The sequence below is a fragment of the Lissotriton vulgaris genome, chromosome 2_1 (genome assembly GCF_964263255.1).
Source record: "Lissotriton vulgaris chromosome 2_1, aLisVul1.2, whole genome shotgun sequence".
NCBI classification, from domain to species: Eukaryota; Metazoa; Chordata; class Amphibia; order Caudata; family Salamandridae; genus Lissotriton; species Lissotriton vulgaris.
In genome coordinates, this window is record NC_141687.1 from 759,272,535 (window position 1) to 759,287,412 (window position 14,878).

Below are 14,878 nucleotides of genomic sequence, written 5' to 3' on the forward strand. Positions count from 1 at the left end.
ACGCGCGCTCTGATCACCGACACTCCCATCCCACCCCCACTGTCAGGTGACGCTTGATAATCAATAAAATACATGGCCGCTGGGCAGCGGATCACCACCTGGACCCGGTGGACAGGGGTAGGTCGCACCGCAAAGACACGGATGACACAAGTAAGTACTCGCCCTTTGGCGCTCCCTCGGGACTGCAGATTTAACCCTAGTTGTTTCCATATCGATCATAAAGTTTAGAGGTGGGTGTATGAGGCGGGCCCTTGTCGTTACTACTGCCGTCCCCTCCCGGTCCTTCCTAAACTTGGAACTGTGGCCTTGTGTGTTCCATGTCTGTTAAATCTATACTGATCCCCACATTACACTCGGGGAACGTTGTAGTATGGTTCCTCTGCGCAACACGCAATGCGCAGCTGCATGCACCATGGTGTAACTACCGGTATAATCACAAGGGACGCAAGGTAGCTACCACACACCGCACGATATCTTTTGCATTAGGCCAGCTTAATTAAGGTCCCTTGGGAAGGCCTGAGTCACACCGGCGGCCTGCCTATCCGAATAGACCTCCGCCAAACCTAGCTAGCATTTGGCACTGGGCGATTAGGATGTAATGGCTAGGGTATAACACCAACACTCAGTGCGCGATTGACCTAAGTGACTTAGTTTGCAGTGGTTTCCCGGCTGCTAGATACATAGCGGGACACCACATTAACTGACACACACGAGTCAGTACTTATGAGTTTATTTCTGGGCATGTATAGACTTTTTTTTTTTTTTTTGTAAGACTTTATTGACGTTTGTGCAATTCACACAGCATTCGCCTACAACCCGGAGGCCGGCTGCTATTTTATAAACATTTGGGTATAGCATGACACATCAGTCCTACGGAGAAGTTATATTTCAGCATCAACATAATACCAGTTATCAAAGAACATATCAGCCTGCCCCAAAAGTTTCAGTGTACGACTTACTTTTATGATTTTATAAACTTAACTCCACTTGTGACTCGATAGCTCAAATATGCAGTTCATACCATTATACTGTACATTTCTAGGTTCATACGAGTAAGTTCTGACTGTTATTCCTCTCCATCTTTCTGCCCGGAGTTCTCTCGCCCAACCATCCTCCCCCCCCCGTTCTCCCTGCTCCTGCCCTCCCCGACTGCTATCCCCTGCTCCGTGTTCAAGCTATATCTTCCTCATCCTCTGAATCGTCCGTCTCCTCCTCCGATAATGGTTCACATATATCCCCACGATAGCTGTTCCACAGAAGCCATATCTTTTTCCATTTCTTAGGAGTAGCCCTTTGCTTGTACACTGACCGTTCAATCACCATGAGCATATCTACATTCCTACACCATTGTGCTCGTGTTGGGACCTCTACCGCCCCCCATTTCTGCGCTATAGCACGCTTGGCCACCATCAGTCCTATAATAGCCCATTGTTGTCCCTGGCGCGTCAGATCATTAGGCCCCCACACATTAAGCAGACACATGCGTGGATCTGGCGTGAGTGAGACCTCAAGAGTTTGTGAAATCGTACGCAATACTTTCCTCCAGTAGTCCGCAATCAATGGACATTCCCAGAGTGTGTGGAATAGTGTCCCTTCCTCACCACAGCCCCTGAGACAATATGGATGATCAGCCCTGTTGATTTTGTGAAGTGTAGTCCTCGTATAATACACCCTATGCAGTATTTTAAATTGCACTAGCCTAAATCATGCCGAGATACCGGCTTCCCTTGGGGAGGCCACGGCCTCCTTCCATTCCGTCTCGTCCATCTCTGCTATCTCACTCTCCCACTTCTCCTTCAGTTTTTGTAATGGGTCTGGCATATTATTCAATAATTTCCGATACGTAAGGGAGGTGGCGCTTGTTTGCATATAGTCTGTCAAGAGGCGATCCTCCAACGGGGAGGACTCCGGTACATCTGTACCCGCCTCAATCGCCGATAGTAGTGCGTGTCGTATTTGTATGTAGCGGTATGTCTCGTTAACTCCCAGGTCGTACTGCTGCTGCAGCTGGTCAAAGGGGATTACTCCGTCTCTAGTCCATAGGTCACCTACTGTGGAGATTCCGATATTATCCCACTGCGTGAACCCTTTACTTTGCCTTAAGTTCCCCAGGGCCTTAGTGTCCCACAGGGGCGTAAGTTTAGTTATGACACCCCCCCCATTTCAGTCTCGCCTGGGCTTTGTGCCATATCGCTATCGTGTGTTTGGTGGGTCCCATGAGCTGTGGCAACAGGCTCTTGTTGTATAACGGGGCTAAAAGACTGTGTGTACCCAGTTGCGCTCTGTCAGCCAGATAGGCCGGGTCATTTTGCGGCACATGTAGCCACTGGTTAATAATCTTGAGGTGAGCTGCCCAATAGTACAGTTGCACATTTGGTAGGGCTATCCCACCACTATACCAATCTCTGACCAATTTCCCGTGTGCCACTCGGGCCGGGCGATCTCCCCACAGCAGCCCAGTTAGTACCGATGTCACTCTACGAAAGTATGAAGGTGGCACTAATACCGGTGTATTTTCTAACACATAAAGAAAACGAGGAAGTGCCTTCATTTTAAATAGGGCCGCCCTCCCTAGTAACGTCAGCGGGAGCGTTTTCCAATGTCTCGCGTCTGCCTGAAGCCGCGTGAGCGGTGGTAGTAGGTTTAGGTCGTAGAAGGCCTTACTGTCTCGGGTGATGGCTATCCCCAGGTATTTAAATGTGTCGGTCGCCACTGTCAAGGGACAGCCAGCTGGCAGGGTCGGGGTGGGGCCGCTAATTATATATAGATTACCGATTTATTCCAGTTGATTTTGTAGCCAGAGGTGTGACCATGTCGTTCACACAGTGCCAGCAGCATCGGGATCCCCCACTCGGGCTCCGACATATAGATCAACATATCGTCCGCATATAAAGAGACCCTGTCTTCCCAATTTTCCCCCCCATCTTATTCCTCTCAGCAGCTGGGATGTTCTAAGTACCACTGCCAGTGGTTCTAGGGCTAGCGCAAACAGTAAGGGTGAGAGCGGGCATCCCTGCCTTGTCCCCCTAGCCAAGGCTATGTCACGGGAGATATGACCATTTGCTGCCACATGCGCCACCGGGTCAGTATAGAGCAGTCGAATCCACGAGATAAACCTTGGGCCGAAGCCCATATGGTCCAAGACCGCAAAAAGATAGTGCCATTCCACCATGTCAAACGCCATCCTGGCATCCAGCGACCGAATAGCCGTTGGTTCCGTCAGAGACTGTGCCCTTGCCAGCGCTCCATGTAATCTTCGGAGATTGTGCGCCGTACTCCTGTGAGGCATGAACCCCGACTGATCCGGATGGATCAGGTGTGCCATGTGTGGCATCAGTCTGGTAGCTAGCAGTTTTGCCAAAATTTTGGCTTCTGCGTTGAGGAGGGAGATAGGACGATAGGACGAGGTCTCATCTGGCGGCTTACCTGGTTTTGGGATTGCCACAATGGTGGCAACTCGTTGGTCAAGGGGCAGAATTCCCTTTTCTAGGCTTTCGTTTTACATATCTAATAGGGGTGTGCTTATCTCTTCAGACATAGTTTTATACCACTCCACTGGGATCCCATTGGGGCCCACAGCTTTACCCACGTGCAGTGCATGAATGGCTAGTTGGATTTCATTCGCCGACAGATCTGCGTCAAGTGCCCCCTGCGTCAGTGTCTGTGTTGGTATTCCGTGAAGCGCCACCGTCGCCTCCTCCTGTGTTATGGCCACCTCAGCGGTGTATACATCTTGGAAATGCGCAGCCAGGGTTTCAATTATCACTGAAGGCCGCGTTTCCGCCTCCCCGTTAGAGCCTTTCAACTGCAGTATATGTTTGGCACCTCCCTTTTTCGTATCTAACCAGGCTAGGAGCTTGCTGGCCTTATCCCCAATATCATAGATTCTGTGTGTCGTCGCTGTGATGTCCTCGACCGTCTTCCTGCGAAGATGGTCTCCATAAAGCCGTTGGCAGAGGTGCAGTGTATGTAGTGTCGGCAGTCGGGTCTGTCATGTGTGCCAAGTGCGCCTGCTCAAGTTCAAGTTCCAGTTTCGTCAATTCCTCCCTCTGAGCGCGTTTGTATCCTGTTATAGACGCTATTGCCCATCCTCTCAGGACCGTCTTGTAGGCCTCCCAAAGGACTGACGGCGATGTCACCGAGGTCGTATTTTCCTCAAAATAATATTGTGTAGCCTTTTTCAAGTCTTTACGTATGGTCGGCACCCTGAGGTATCCGTGGAAGATTGGGTATATTCGTCTTCTAGCTATTTCGGAACAGGATAATGTCAATGTCAGTGGTGAGTGATCCGAGATGCCCCTGGGTCTAATTTGCACGTCGCTCACGGTGAGGAGGCCCCCTCCCAGAGCGAGAAAATGATCGATGCGGGATAGACTGTCATGAACTGCGAAATAGTATGTGTACTGCCTGTCGTCTGAAATTGTCTCCAGAGGTCCATCAAACCCTGAGCCACCAGGAAATCATTGAATCTAGAAGGGCCCGGGTTCGGCGTGCGGATTGGAAATCTATCCTGTACGTTGTGTACCACTGCATTAAAATCTCCTATTATAAGGTCTCCTACTGGGAGCTCCAGTAGGAATTTCCCCAAGTTTGGAAGGGCGACCGTGTGGAGTGCCGGCTGAATATAAGTTGATACTGGAGTCAGTGACTTCCCTTCCCACTGGCCATGCGCTGCTGCGAAGCGACCCTGGTCGTCTATTTTAGTGGATTGCAATATGAACCGGGACGATTTCTTTAGCAGTATACCCGTACCTCTAGACCCTGAAGAAAACTCTGAGTGCGCAATCATCTGATACCCACGCCTATCTAGTGCCCGGCTAGCCGCTCCCACCAGGTGTGTTTCCTGCAGTAAAACCACTGTGGGACCTATCCTCCGGATGGCCTGCAGAACCAGCCCACGCTTAATCTTATCACCCAATCCCCGCACGTTCCAGGTCATCAGTTGTGAAGGTGGTATTGGCCCCTGCTCAGATCCCCCGTCTATCGGACCATCCCGAGTGTCACGTGCTATTATTATCCTGTAGTGTTGGAGCGATGCAGTTCCTGAACTTACTCTGACCTAACCTTCGTACAGCTGTCCATGTGTCTTCGTGTATGTACCACAGTAAACCTTTTCGAGTCGAACAGTGCAAACAGTTTGCTAACATCGATAACAATCCCCCCCCCCAAATCCCCCCTCCCTGCCCTCCAGCTACACGGACATACAACCGCCCGCCTCCCCAACTAAGCGGAGTGCTCAACTCTTTCCCCATACAGTTTATACTTGCTCGATGGGGCGAAGGACTCTCCGGAGACGGCAGCCCCTCTCACTCCCTCCAGGGGACCCTTGGCCCGGTGTCCAATGGCAGTCCGTCAATCACACCGGCGGTCATTGTTCCTCGTTGGCTTCTTCGTCTACACTGTCTCTTAACTGCGAATGTTCTTCCGCGTCGTGCCTAGAGTCCTGGGAATTCCGATGCCCACCTGTTCTTTGAGTCCTGTTAGTTCTATTGGAGCGGCATGGTTGGGTAGCCGGCCTCCATCCATCCAGCCAGTCTCGGGCTATCTCAGGATTATCAAAAAAACAGTTCTTGTTATCCGCCACTACACGCAGCTTGGCAGGGAATAGCATCGAGTAGAGAATCTCACGCTTTCGGAGTTCTTTTTTCACATCCAGGAAAGTCTTTCTACGGCCCCTGCGTATAGTCTGGGGAAAAAGGCTAGTGTGGAATTCTGAATCTTTACCGGTGGTGACACACGCGCCGCCTGCAGGATGGCATCCCAGTCCCGAAAATTGAACAGTCTGGCTAGGATCTGGCGCGGGGCTGCACCCGGCTTCGGTTGTCCCCCTGGGACCCGGTGCGCTCTCTCAACGGAGAAGAAGGCGGATAGGCCCTTAGGTTGGAGCTCCTTCTGTATTAGTTCTTCCACATATAGGTCCATCGCTCTAGTGCCTTCAGACTCCGGAACTCCTAGGATCCATATGTTATTTCTCCTAGAGCGCCCTTCCTGATCATCCAACCTTTCACGCAGTACCTTATTCTCCGCCGACATCCTCTCCATTGCTATTTGAAGCTCTGATACATCCTCGACCAGCGACTTCGTAACCACCTCCATGGAGCTCACCTTCTCTGACATTTTGTGGAAGGCCGCTCTTATGAGAGTGATTTCGGGGGATATCGTGCCTGCCGTCGCTTGGACTTGCGTCAGGGCTTTCGTGACATCATCCAGCGTTGCCTTCTTCCCGTTCATGCCATCTGCCGCTTTGCCCGCCGGCGTCTTACCGTACGTTGGGGAAGATACGCTCTTATCGCAGGCAAACCTGTCAATTCTGGTCTGCGTAGTACCACCTTTCGCGCCCTTTCCTGCCATAGTGGCCAGTTCTGTGTCTGCTTACACCCCAGGCTCCAGGTACTGTAGCGATGTTTTAGTCCAATAGGTGCGACCGGTTGTCTTAGCGCTGGTCTGAATGATAGTCCAATGCACCCACACCGCAACGCTGTCGTCCACCACCATGTGTACACCTGGCCAGGATATTTGCCACTCACGCGTTGGTTTCTAAAGTTCCACCACTCAAACCAAGGCGTCATCCATTGGTGATCTCATGACTCCGTGATCTGGGCTGCCGGCCATGCCTTGTCCAGTGACCAATGACACTCCAGCTGTATACTGCGGGTGTGAGCCAGCCGCCCACACTGTCTGGGGCACAAAACAGGTTTCTCAGTGCTGTTCAAAAGGGTGGCAGCTGTTCGTGCCGCCGCGCTACACCCCAAGTCTCAGTGGCTCTGCGCACTAAGAAACTGCGTCATCCGCACGTGAGTGATATCTGCCTCGTGCCCGGATCTGCCTCGTAGTGCCCACACAGTCTGTATCTGGCCGTCCGGTGTTCAGTCAGAGGGTGCCAGGCTTCCGAACACTCATGTGCACTCTCCTGCAGCAGGACCACCGCCCTGTTCAGCCCGGCACCTCGTGCCTCTGCAGCTTGCCAGTGTGCAATAGCGGATACCGCCGCCACACTAGTGCGTCTCCACGGGTCCGGCAACAGCTCCGCTCCTTTCTGGCACTGAGCAGCGTTGCTGCCGCCGTCTGATACCACTGCTGTTTGTTGCCGGCGAGATGCGTCTTTATGACTCGGGACGAGTCGTCCTGCACCAAGATGGTGGCTCACTTTTATCCGTCGTTGTCACCTTTGCCGGAGTCAGCCCGCGGCCCGACCCGGCCTGCTGTCCGTGCCCTCAGTGTTCTTTGCCGGGTCTGTGTCGGGTGTTCCGCAGCGCTCCCATGTGCAGTTCCGCCGAAGTTCGCTCACCGCCGCTATGTATTTCAGGGTTGGTCGCTTCCGGTGTGTTGCGCCCCGCTCCGCTGTATTTCCGGTCGGCTTTAACTACAGGCGAGTCCCCGGTCCGAAGTCTCTTTGTAGGCCAATCGTGTCACCGGCGATAACTTCCCTTTACTGCTTCTGTTGCCGCCCAGCGGTAGTGTTTCAGGCACTGCCCGGTCCCGGGCGTCGGGTCTCCCCAGTAGAGACCTTTTCTTGGCCGGATAAGTGTTCGGATGGTCGGAGAGGCAGCTCTATCCCCGGAGCTCGCCTTTTAGGCAGCCGCCATGTTCAGCCGCCCCCCATGTATAGACTTTTTGATGACTAGCATGCAACCGGGTTCCAGCCTCAGCCACACGGGTCCGGGGTGCATCACTGCTCTTTTGCCACATCATCGGGGCCTTACCTAGACCTACCAACACCAGGCACACCCTACACAGGGCATGTCCGCTTAGTACTTAACCATACCTTCCTGGACTTCACTACTCCTTCCCGGATGCGTCATCCCGCCGGGGAAGGGATGTTGGCCCAATGTTTTCGCCACTCTTTCCTAGCCTACATTCCCAGCAGGACTGCTTGATTTTAAGGTGGTACAGTAGGCCCATAGTTCAACATTTCTACTGTCACTTTCTTGTTACATCCAGCCTTATACTACAGAGGTTGTTTCCCGATCTACTACCCGCCGGGTACTGTTGTTGTACTCATTCTTGACCAGATAGGTGAGTGAGGTGTTCGCCAAAATCTACGAGAATGCTGCTGTATATGCATTTTAAACTGTATATTTCCACAGGGGCATGCTCACCACCGTGCTCACGGACGATCATACTTATTATTGTTTTTAACTTACATGCTAGAGGCACCTTCACTAGCATGTTACACTGAGTGTACAAGGTCACCTACGATTGTTTGTTTGTGTATTGAAACCTGTTGTGATTTGCTTCCTTTGTCTCCCACTTTAGGCAGATACAGCGCAACACAGGTACACCACTGTTTTCACTTAATAGCCAGTAATGAATACCTGATACTTAGGTGATCATTTATTGTAGACAGTTTCCCAATAATGATTAATTTCTGACATAGGTCCTGATGAATCGCTAGTCATTGTACGTTTGCGAGAAACATGTCGACCAATTTCTTCACATACTAGTCGAGTCTCGAATAAGGGAACATAATATTCCATCGAGTACAGGCTAGTTCTGTCTTTTAGTTGAAGCAGGGGGCCCCCAGAATAAACTTGATCCTGGTACTCCTAGCCTCATTTTAACTCACTATAACGTCTACACCATCCTGGCCCCACACCCGCACTTCACCCAAACGGCTGTTGGATAGAAGATCTCCGCCAAAGAGCCCCTCTTTGAGGTATCGCCCGTTGGGTATTGCACCGCCGACCCAACGAGGAGCATTACCAATGATGAAGCATGACACCTGTAAGGGTGTGTGAGGACATTAAATCCAAAAAAAATGGATGCCCAACTGTAGGACTCCTCTGAGACCCTACTACATCCAAACACCAGTTTGACCCATACACTCACCACTTTTAGGAACAGCCCAGTACCTTTTTGCTAATATTGTCTTTGTGGGCGAACACTGTGGCTGGACCTACCACTCCACACGAGTGGTGATTTCGCCTATTCCTAAAATACCCCTCCCCCCCGTTTGTAACCAATTATTGAATATGCCAATTTTCCTACATAGATCTTTTGCCAGACAATACGGGAAACAAAGAAGGGGTCAGGTCTATTTTTTGCCACTTTACTTTCTTTCTACGTAAATGAACCCTGCTGTTCTAGAGGGACCCTGAAGAATACTGCAATTGTTGATTTACTCATGTCTAAGAGTTTTTATAGATGAACACTAATGCTGACGAGTGGTACACTGCCTCTAAGAGTAGAAAAGTTTAATTTATACAAGTGGATAAATAAGCATTTGACTGAATAATTGGCTCCAGACAATTAAAAACACATGTTTATTCTTGCTTTCGCGTAAACACGTATCACCTCATAGTTCTGATGTACTTGTATAAGTGCTAGCCATAGAAATTCCACTTTAACAGTATGAGGACAACAGCAGCGCATCTTTCTGTACTGTTTATTTGTGTTTACTGTAAAAAATAACTTCTACAATTTTGGTACTACAGTCACAAATAAATTAATTCGTTGAACTAAACCCGATTGTTAAAAATGCATAAAGTATTCCCATAGCAAACATTTGCACACAAAAAAAGGAAATATAAAGATTGTTCATTCCATTCTGCTGAGGTTGGTTATTGATTATCATTGATGTGCGTTACAGTAACACCTGTTAGTTACAGTGCTTAGAACTGGCAGTAATGCAATGTGAAATTGTATTAAAAAATAATTATCATTGCATCTAAAGCTAAACAGTTGAAGGATATCGTCCAGGCACTGGTGGTTTTTTGACTTCAGACAGACAGATTGCAGATTGGTTACATTTGTCTGAATCAGACAAAATGGATCACATCTGTCTTCTAGAGGACTCAAAACAAAACTGAGGAAAATATTTTTCTTCACATCTCCATAGAACTGATTTTATCAGTTTTGCAAAATATCCCATCTCGAGCTGTAAACTACTTAGGGGATTCTCTTAGACATAGTTTCCTTCACAGTCCCCCATATATGTAAAATAAGTAACATTTTCTGATTTTTATGTTTCCAAAGTTTGAGGGCAAGTGGGTGGTGTCTGGTTAAATTTTTGCATCTGGCTAGGACTGATGTGTAGGTTTCCTACATGGTTGTCCAAAGAAGTGTTGTTCTTGCTGTGCTGAATTTGGATGGTGAACAGATTGTGTGTCAAATTTAGACCGGCCATAACAGTGAAAGTGGCCGACTTGATCTAAATATATGGGTTTGTCCTAAATGTTGCCTACATTTTCTTTTTAAAAGGTTTGTCTCTATCCATTCTCTAATATTCAGTCTGCTAGTGTACATGACAATACAGTTTGTTTAAACCTTGCATATTTTGCACGGCCACAAATAAAGGGTAAAGAGCGCTTGGTAGTAATCACTGCATAGTGGTGAGGTCGATGGAGGGCTTATATTGTAATGTCAGCACATTTTGCATGATCTTTCTATGTATTTTCTGTTAATGAAGTAAAATTATTCAAAACGATCAGTTTCTGCAATGAAACCAAACCTAAAACACATTATTTCAGGCTTACAAACTTGTGATGTGCCTTTATATTTTTTTTACAAAGGATGAAGAGGCAACTATATGTGACTGACATTTTACCAACTTTCTTTGTTCGGCTGGTGTGATATCTGCAGGTCCTCCAAAGCCTCCTATAACTATGTCATACAAACGGAAGTTAGAGGATGATGACGAGGATGAATATGATTCAGAAATGGATGACTTTATTGATGATGAGGGAGAAGATCAGGATGAAATATCTAAGCACATCAGAGAGATATTTGGGTATGATCGAAAAAAGTAAGTGTTTTAAATCAATACATTGATTTGAAAAGTTATTTTGTTTTACCCATTTCCCAGTATATGTCTGTTCCTTTAAATGTGTCCTTGAGTACACTATTTGAGGCAGGTAGTATTGCTTGAGATAGCAGTCAACAGAATGGTATCCTACTCGGTCATAGTTGCTTGCCAGGCGAATGATGTCTGTAAGTGGCAAAAGGAAAATTTGAGTCAATACTCATTTCATAGTATCTTTTAACCTTGAAGAGGTCCCCACTTAATTTTCATCTTGAATGTCATCAGTTGCCTTGTGGTTGAGTTGGAAGCTTAACTGTGACAAAACAGTGTTACTGATATTATGACCATCTGTCTGATCCTCTGCATGGTGGGCAAGTGAGCTTAGGCTGACTGCCTGTCCCGGTCTCATCAGTGCGCTATTTAAGAATGTTGTTGTATAGTTCCGTCTTTTTCTGGCTGTATTTTTTTCTTATCTAAGCATCCTGTTTATTGTTTTGTTTTTTAACTTTTGCATCTTTTGTAGTTAAAACAACATAACATTATAACATAACTGCAACCGCTCAGCGTAGCAATCGCGAATGATATAGCTTGATAAGCGTGGTACAGAGTCTCCAATGCCTAGTTCATATAACAAATGTATTGGGCAATACAACTCTGACAGTTTGGGCAGCACACCCTTCTGTGAGTTCTGCCACGGCAGGCCTTCACCATCCAGTTCAATCCCCATGCACAGATAGCGCATGTCAGACATCAATTTCCCACCACTTTCATCATTCCCCTCCACCTCCCCTTCTTGGGGGTGTGCCTTGCACATGGATTCATCAGTCGAGGTCCTCCTCCACTCTGCCTCTCCCCTGTTGGTTACCATATGTTTAGAGCCCTCGGCCCCTGGGGCCTCCGTCAATCGATTTGTCGTCTCAGGCCACAGGTCCAGGTCTTTCTTGCATTTTTGTCTTGTTGCTCTATATGCTGCTGGCATTCCTTATCCACTGCCCATTTTGCAAATCAGACTACAACCTGTTCAAAGGTCTGAGGGAGATGCACATGCATTGTGTAGCAATTAGTCTCCTAGCTAAGAGGAGGCCAGTGCCGTAAATCTAGTGGAAATATTTTTCTCCAGTATTCAATCTTTCATAGATTCACATGCTTGTATCTTCCCCGTCGTCATGGTGGGAGTCTCCCGGTAAATAATAACCATAGCAGTAGAAGAAAAAACTGCCTGTAAACCATAGAGTAGTGAAACAATAGGTAACCTCTCCTCCTCATTATGTGGCCCAAAGTACAGCCAATCAGCAGCCAGCACCAGCCTACACCATTCCCAGCAGAGCCACCATACCTCAGATTTCCAACCCCCTTAGTATGAGAAGGAGTCTCCCTGAGCTCTGCTCAGTTTTTTCTCTCTTCACTGAACTTTTGACCTTCACAGTTGGGAGTCAGGTATTCTTTTTCTTGTCAGCATTACTACATTCAGAAGGTCTGAAAGCTCCAAGAAGAGCCTTTTCAGAGCTTGCAGGTCCTGTGGCAAGGCCAGATTATTTTCTGCGGATCCACACAAGGAGTGCTTGTACTGTCTGTACCCTAAGCATATTCCTAAGGACTGCAAGTATTGCCGAACCGTCTCTGCCAAAACACTTAAGGATAGAGAAGCGCGCCTCTTATTATGGCTTCAGAAAAGGAAAACTCCAGACTCGGAGTCTGAGGGAGAAGCCAAGGGACACACCTGTAAGAAACAAAAAAGAGGGTCCTCTGAGGAAAAGGGAGATGGGAAGAAACATAAAGCCGGAAAAACTAAGGAAGGTGAAACTTCTACTTCTCTCCCTCCAACTCCTCTCAAGCCTCCCTCCGTTGTCGCTTCCGTCGACGAAAACTATCGAAATTCCAGTCAGATCGCCAACGACTACCATCTCGTCGACGACGACGACAGCTTCGTCGATGACGACGACTCAGTCGACGGTGAGTACCAGACCTTCGTCGACAGCAAGATCCTCGTCGACTAGCATACTGTCGACGATGCTGATGATTGTTCCGTCGACGGCACCGTCGACGACGAAAAAAGCGTCTACGATGCCATCGCCAACAAAGATAACATCAACCTATATCTCTATAAAAAGGATTGCTCCGTCGACGGGATCGTTGACTAGCAAAAGAGGAGAGTTTTCTATGCCGAAGATTTCACCTCTACTGTCCTCTACCATTCTGGATTGCCAGGTATCTGAGGAGGAAGGATCCTATTGTGTTGCTTACAGTCCGTCGTAGCTCCATATTAAGCATCAGGATTCCGATTAGGAAGACCATCAAGAGGTCCAGGAGCATTTCACTTTTACAGATCGGCCAGTCAAGGGCCAGATGAGATATGAGTCATTTCACAAGGCTTATCATTATGACGACGAAGAGAAAGTGGATACGCCTGTGCGGGAAGAGGCTATGTCAGTGCCCGTCTCGTTAATATCAGACCTAACAAAGCATGATCGACCGCTATTACCGTTGATTTCCCGAAGATAATGCTCCCGTCTCTTCCGCGGCCACTGGGAATGTCTCTCAACCTGCAAAAGAAACACCCCTGATTTAGCCACCTCCTCCTCCTCCTCGGAAGGAGGTCCAAAAGGTCATCACAATTCGTGATGACTTGCATGATTCCGATCAGGATAATCAAGAGGAAGAAGGAGAAATCACTCCAGATGGACGTGGTTGGGGATGAATGGGACCAATATATCGTTCCAAAGTCTCCGGTGTCTCCATTGCCACAATCAAGCTCTCCACCAGAGGACATAGCCGCTTTTTCCATCAAATCATGAAAACTGGCTAAGAGATTCCAGCTTACTATGCCAGCCAAGGAAAATTAATGTTTCCTTTACGACTTCAAGGAGTCCTCCAGGAAGTCTGTAAGAGCCATCCAGATTATTGAACATGTCTGGGCAGAAGGACTCCAATTAATGAAGAATCCAGCCTCAGTCCCAGCATCTATACCCAAGCTGGAGAAAAGTATCGCGCTATAGAGACGGCTCCAGCATGTCTTATTGGTCATCCTCGACCGGACTCGGTGGTGACTCAAGCAACGCAGAAGTGCTCCAAGAACCCAATGGCAACATGCGTGGCACCCCCCGATAAGGAGGGCAAGAAGATGGACGGCATAGGTAAACGTTTTGCAGTCATGGCAGCAGCTTCACTCAAAGCAACCAATGCAATGGCACTTCTGAGCCGGTTTAATAGACAGATGTGGTCTGACATCGCACCAATCCTGTCGCACCTTCCGGAGGACAAGAAAAAGATGGCAACTACCATCTTACAGGATGGAGCCAGGGCAGTGTCGGAGTCCATAGACGTGGCAATGGATATAGCTTCTAAAGCTTTTCCGCCAGATGGCTGGGTCAGTAGCCCTATGGAGGCAAGGATGGCTCAAAGCTACATCCTTCCGTCCGGAGGTCCAGTCTAAAATCTTGGACATGCCATTTGATGGCGAAAGCCTCTTCGTTGCAAGGGATAAAAGCAGATACAGAAACTGCTAAATCCTTGGGATCATTACAGCAAAGCCGTTTTCAGTCTTTTCGTGGCAGAGGATCCAGGGGACATTTTCAACAGCAACGTCCCTCTCATCAATCTAATCGGTACCAACCTTACAACCAACAAGGATACCGTCAGTACTCCTCCAACCAGCAATATCGGTCTTCGAACACTTCTTTCCAGCAACAGGGAAGAAGAAAGTCCGCCGCCAGAGGGAAGCAAGACTCTGGTCGCAGACAGTGATGTTTCTCAGGCGCCTCCAATACCGCTTCAGACCGACCAGTTCCGCTACCTCTCTCAGTTTCTCCCGCATTGGCAGTCTATAACATCGGACAGATGGGTATTAGACATCATTACACAGGGTCATACCCTGGAATTCTCACAAAGACCTCCAAACCGTCCACCTCTACGCAGAGTTCATCAACATCTGACAGCCCTCAAAACAGAGATCTTATCTCTCATACTGAAAGGAGCGATAGAAGAGGTCCCATCAGACCAGCGGGAAAAAGGTTTTTATTCGCACTTCTTCCTTATAAAGAAAAGACAATCATCAAAATGGAGACCGGTACTGGATCTCAGAGATCTGAACAAATACATAAAGAAAATTTCTTTCTGTATGCTGTCCTTACAGGAAAT

The 14,878-nt window shown here is 48.3% G+C and overlaps 1 protein-coding gene across 1 annotated transcript in view; it reads left to right on the forward strand.

The window, feature by feature from the left end:
- The window catches only part of SPTY2D1 (SPT2 chromatin protein domain containing 1), a 204,965-nt gene that overhangs the window by 123,071 nt on the left and 67,016 nt on the right, over positions 1-14,878 (forward strand). The window contains exon 4 of the mRNA XM_086956071.1: positions 10,582-10,744. Within this exon, the coding sequence (XP_086812197.1) occupies positions 10,582-10,744 (163 nt within the window). The remainder of the gene's footprint in view (positions 1-10,581; positions 10,745-14,878) is intronic.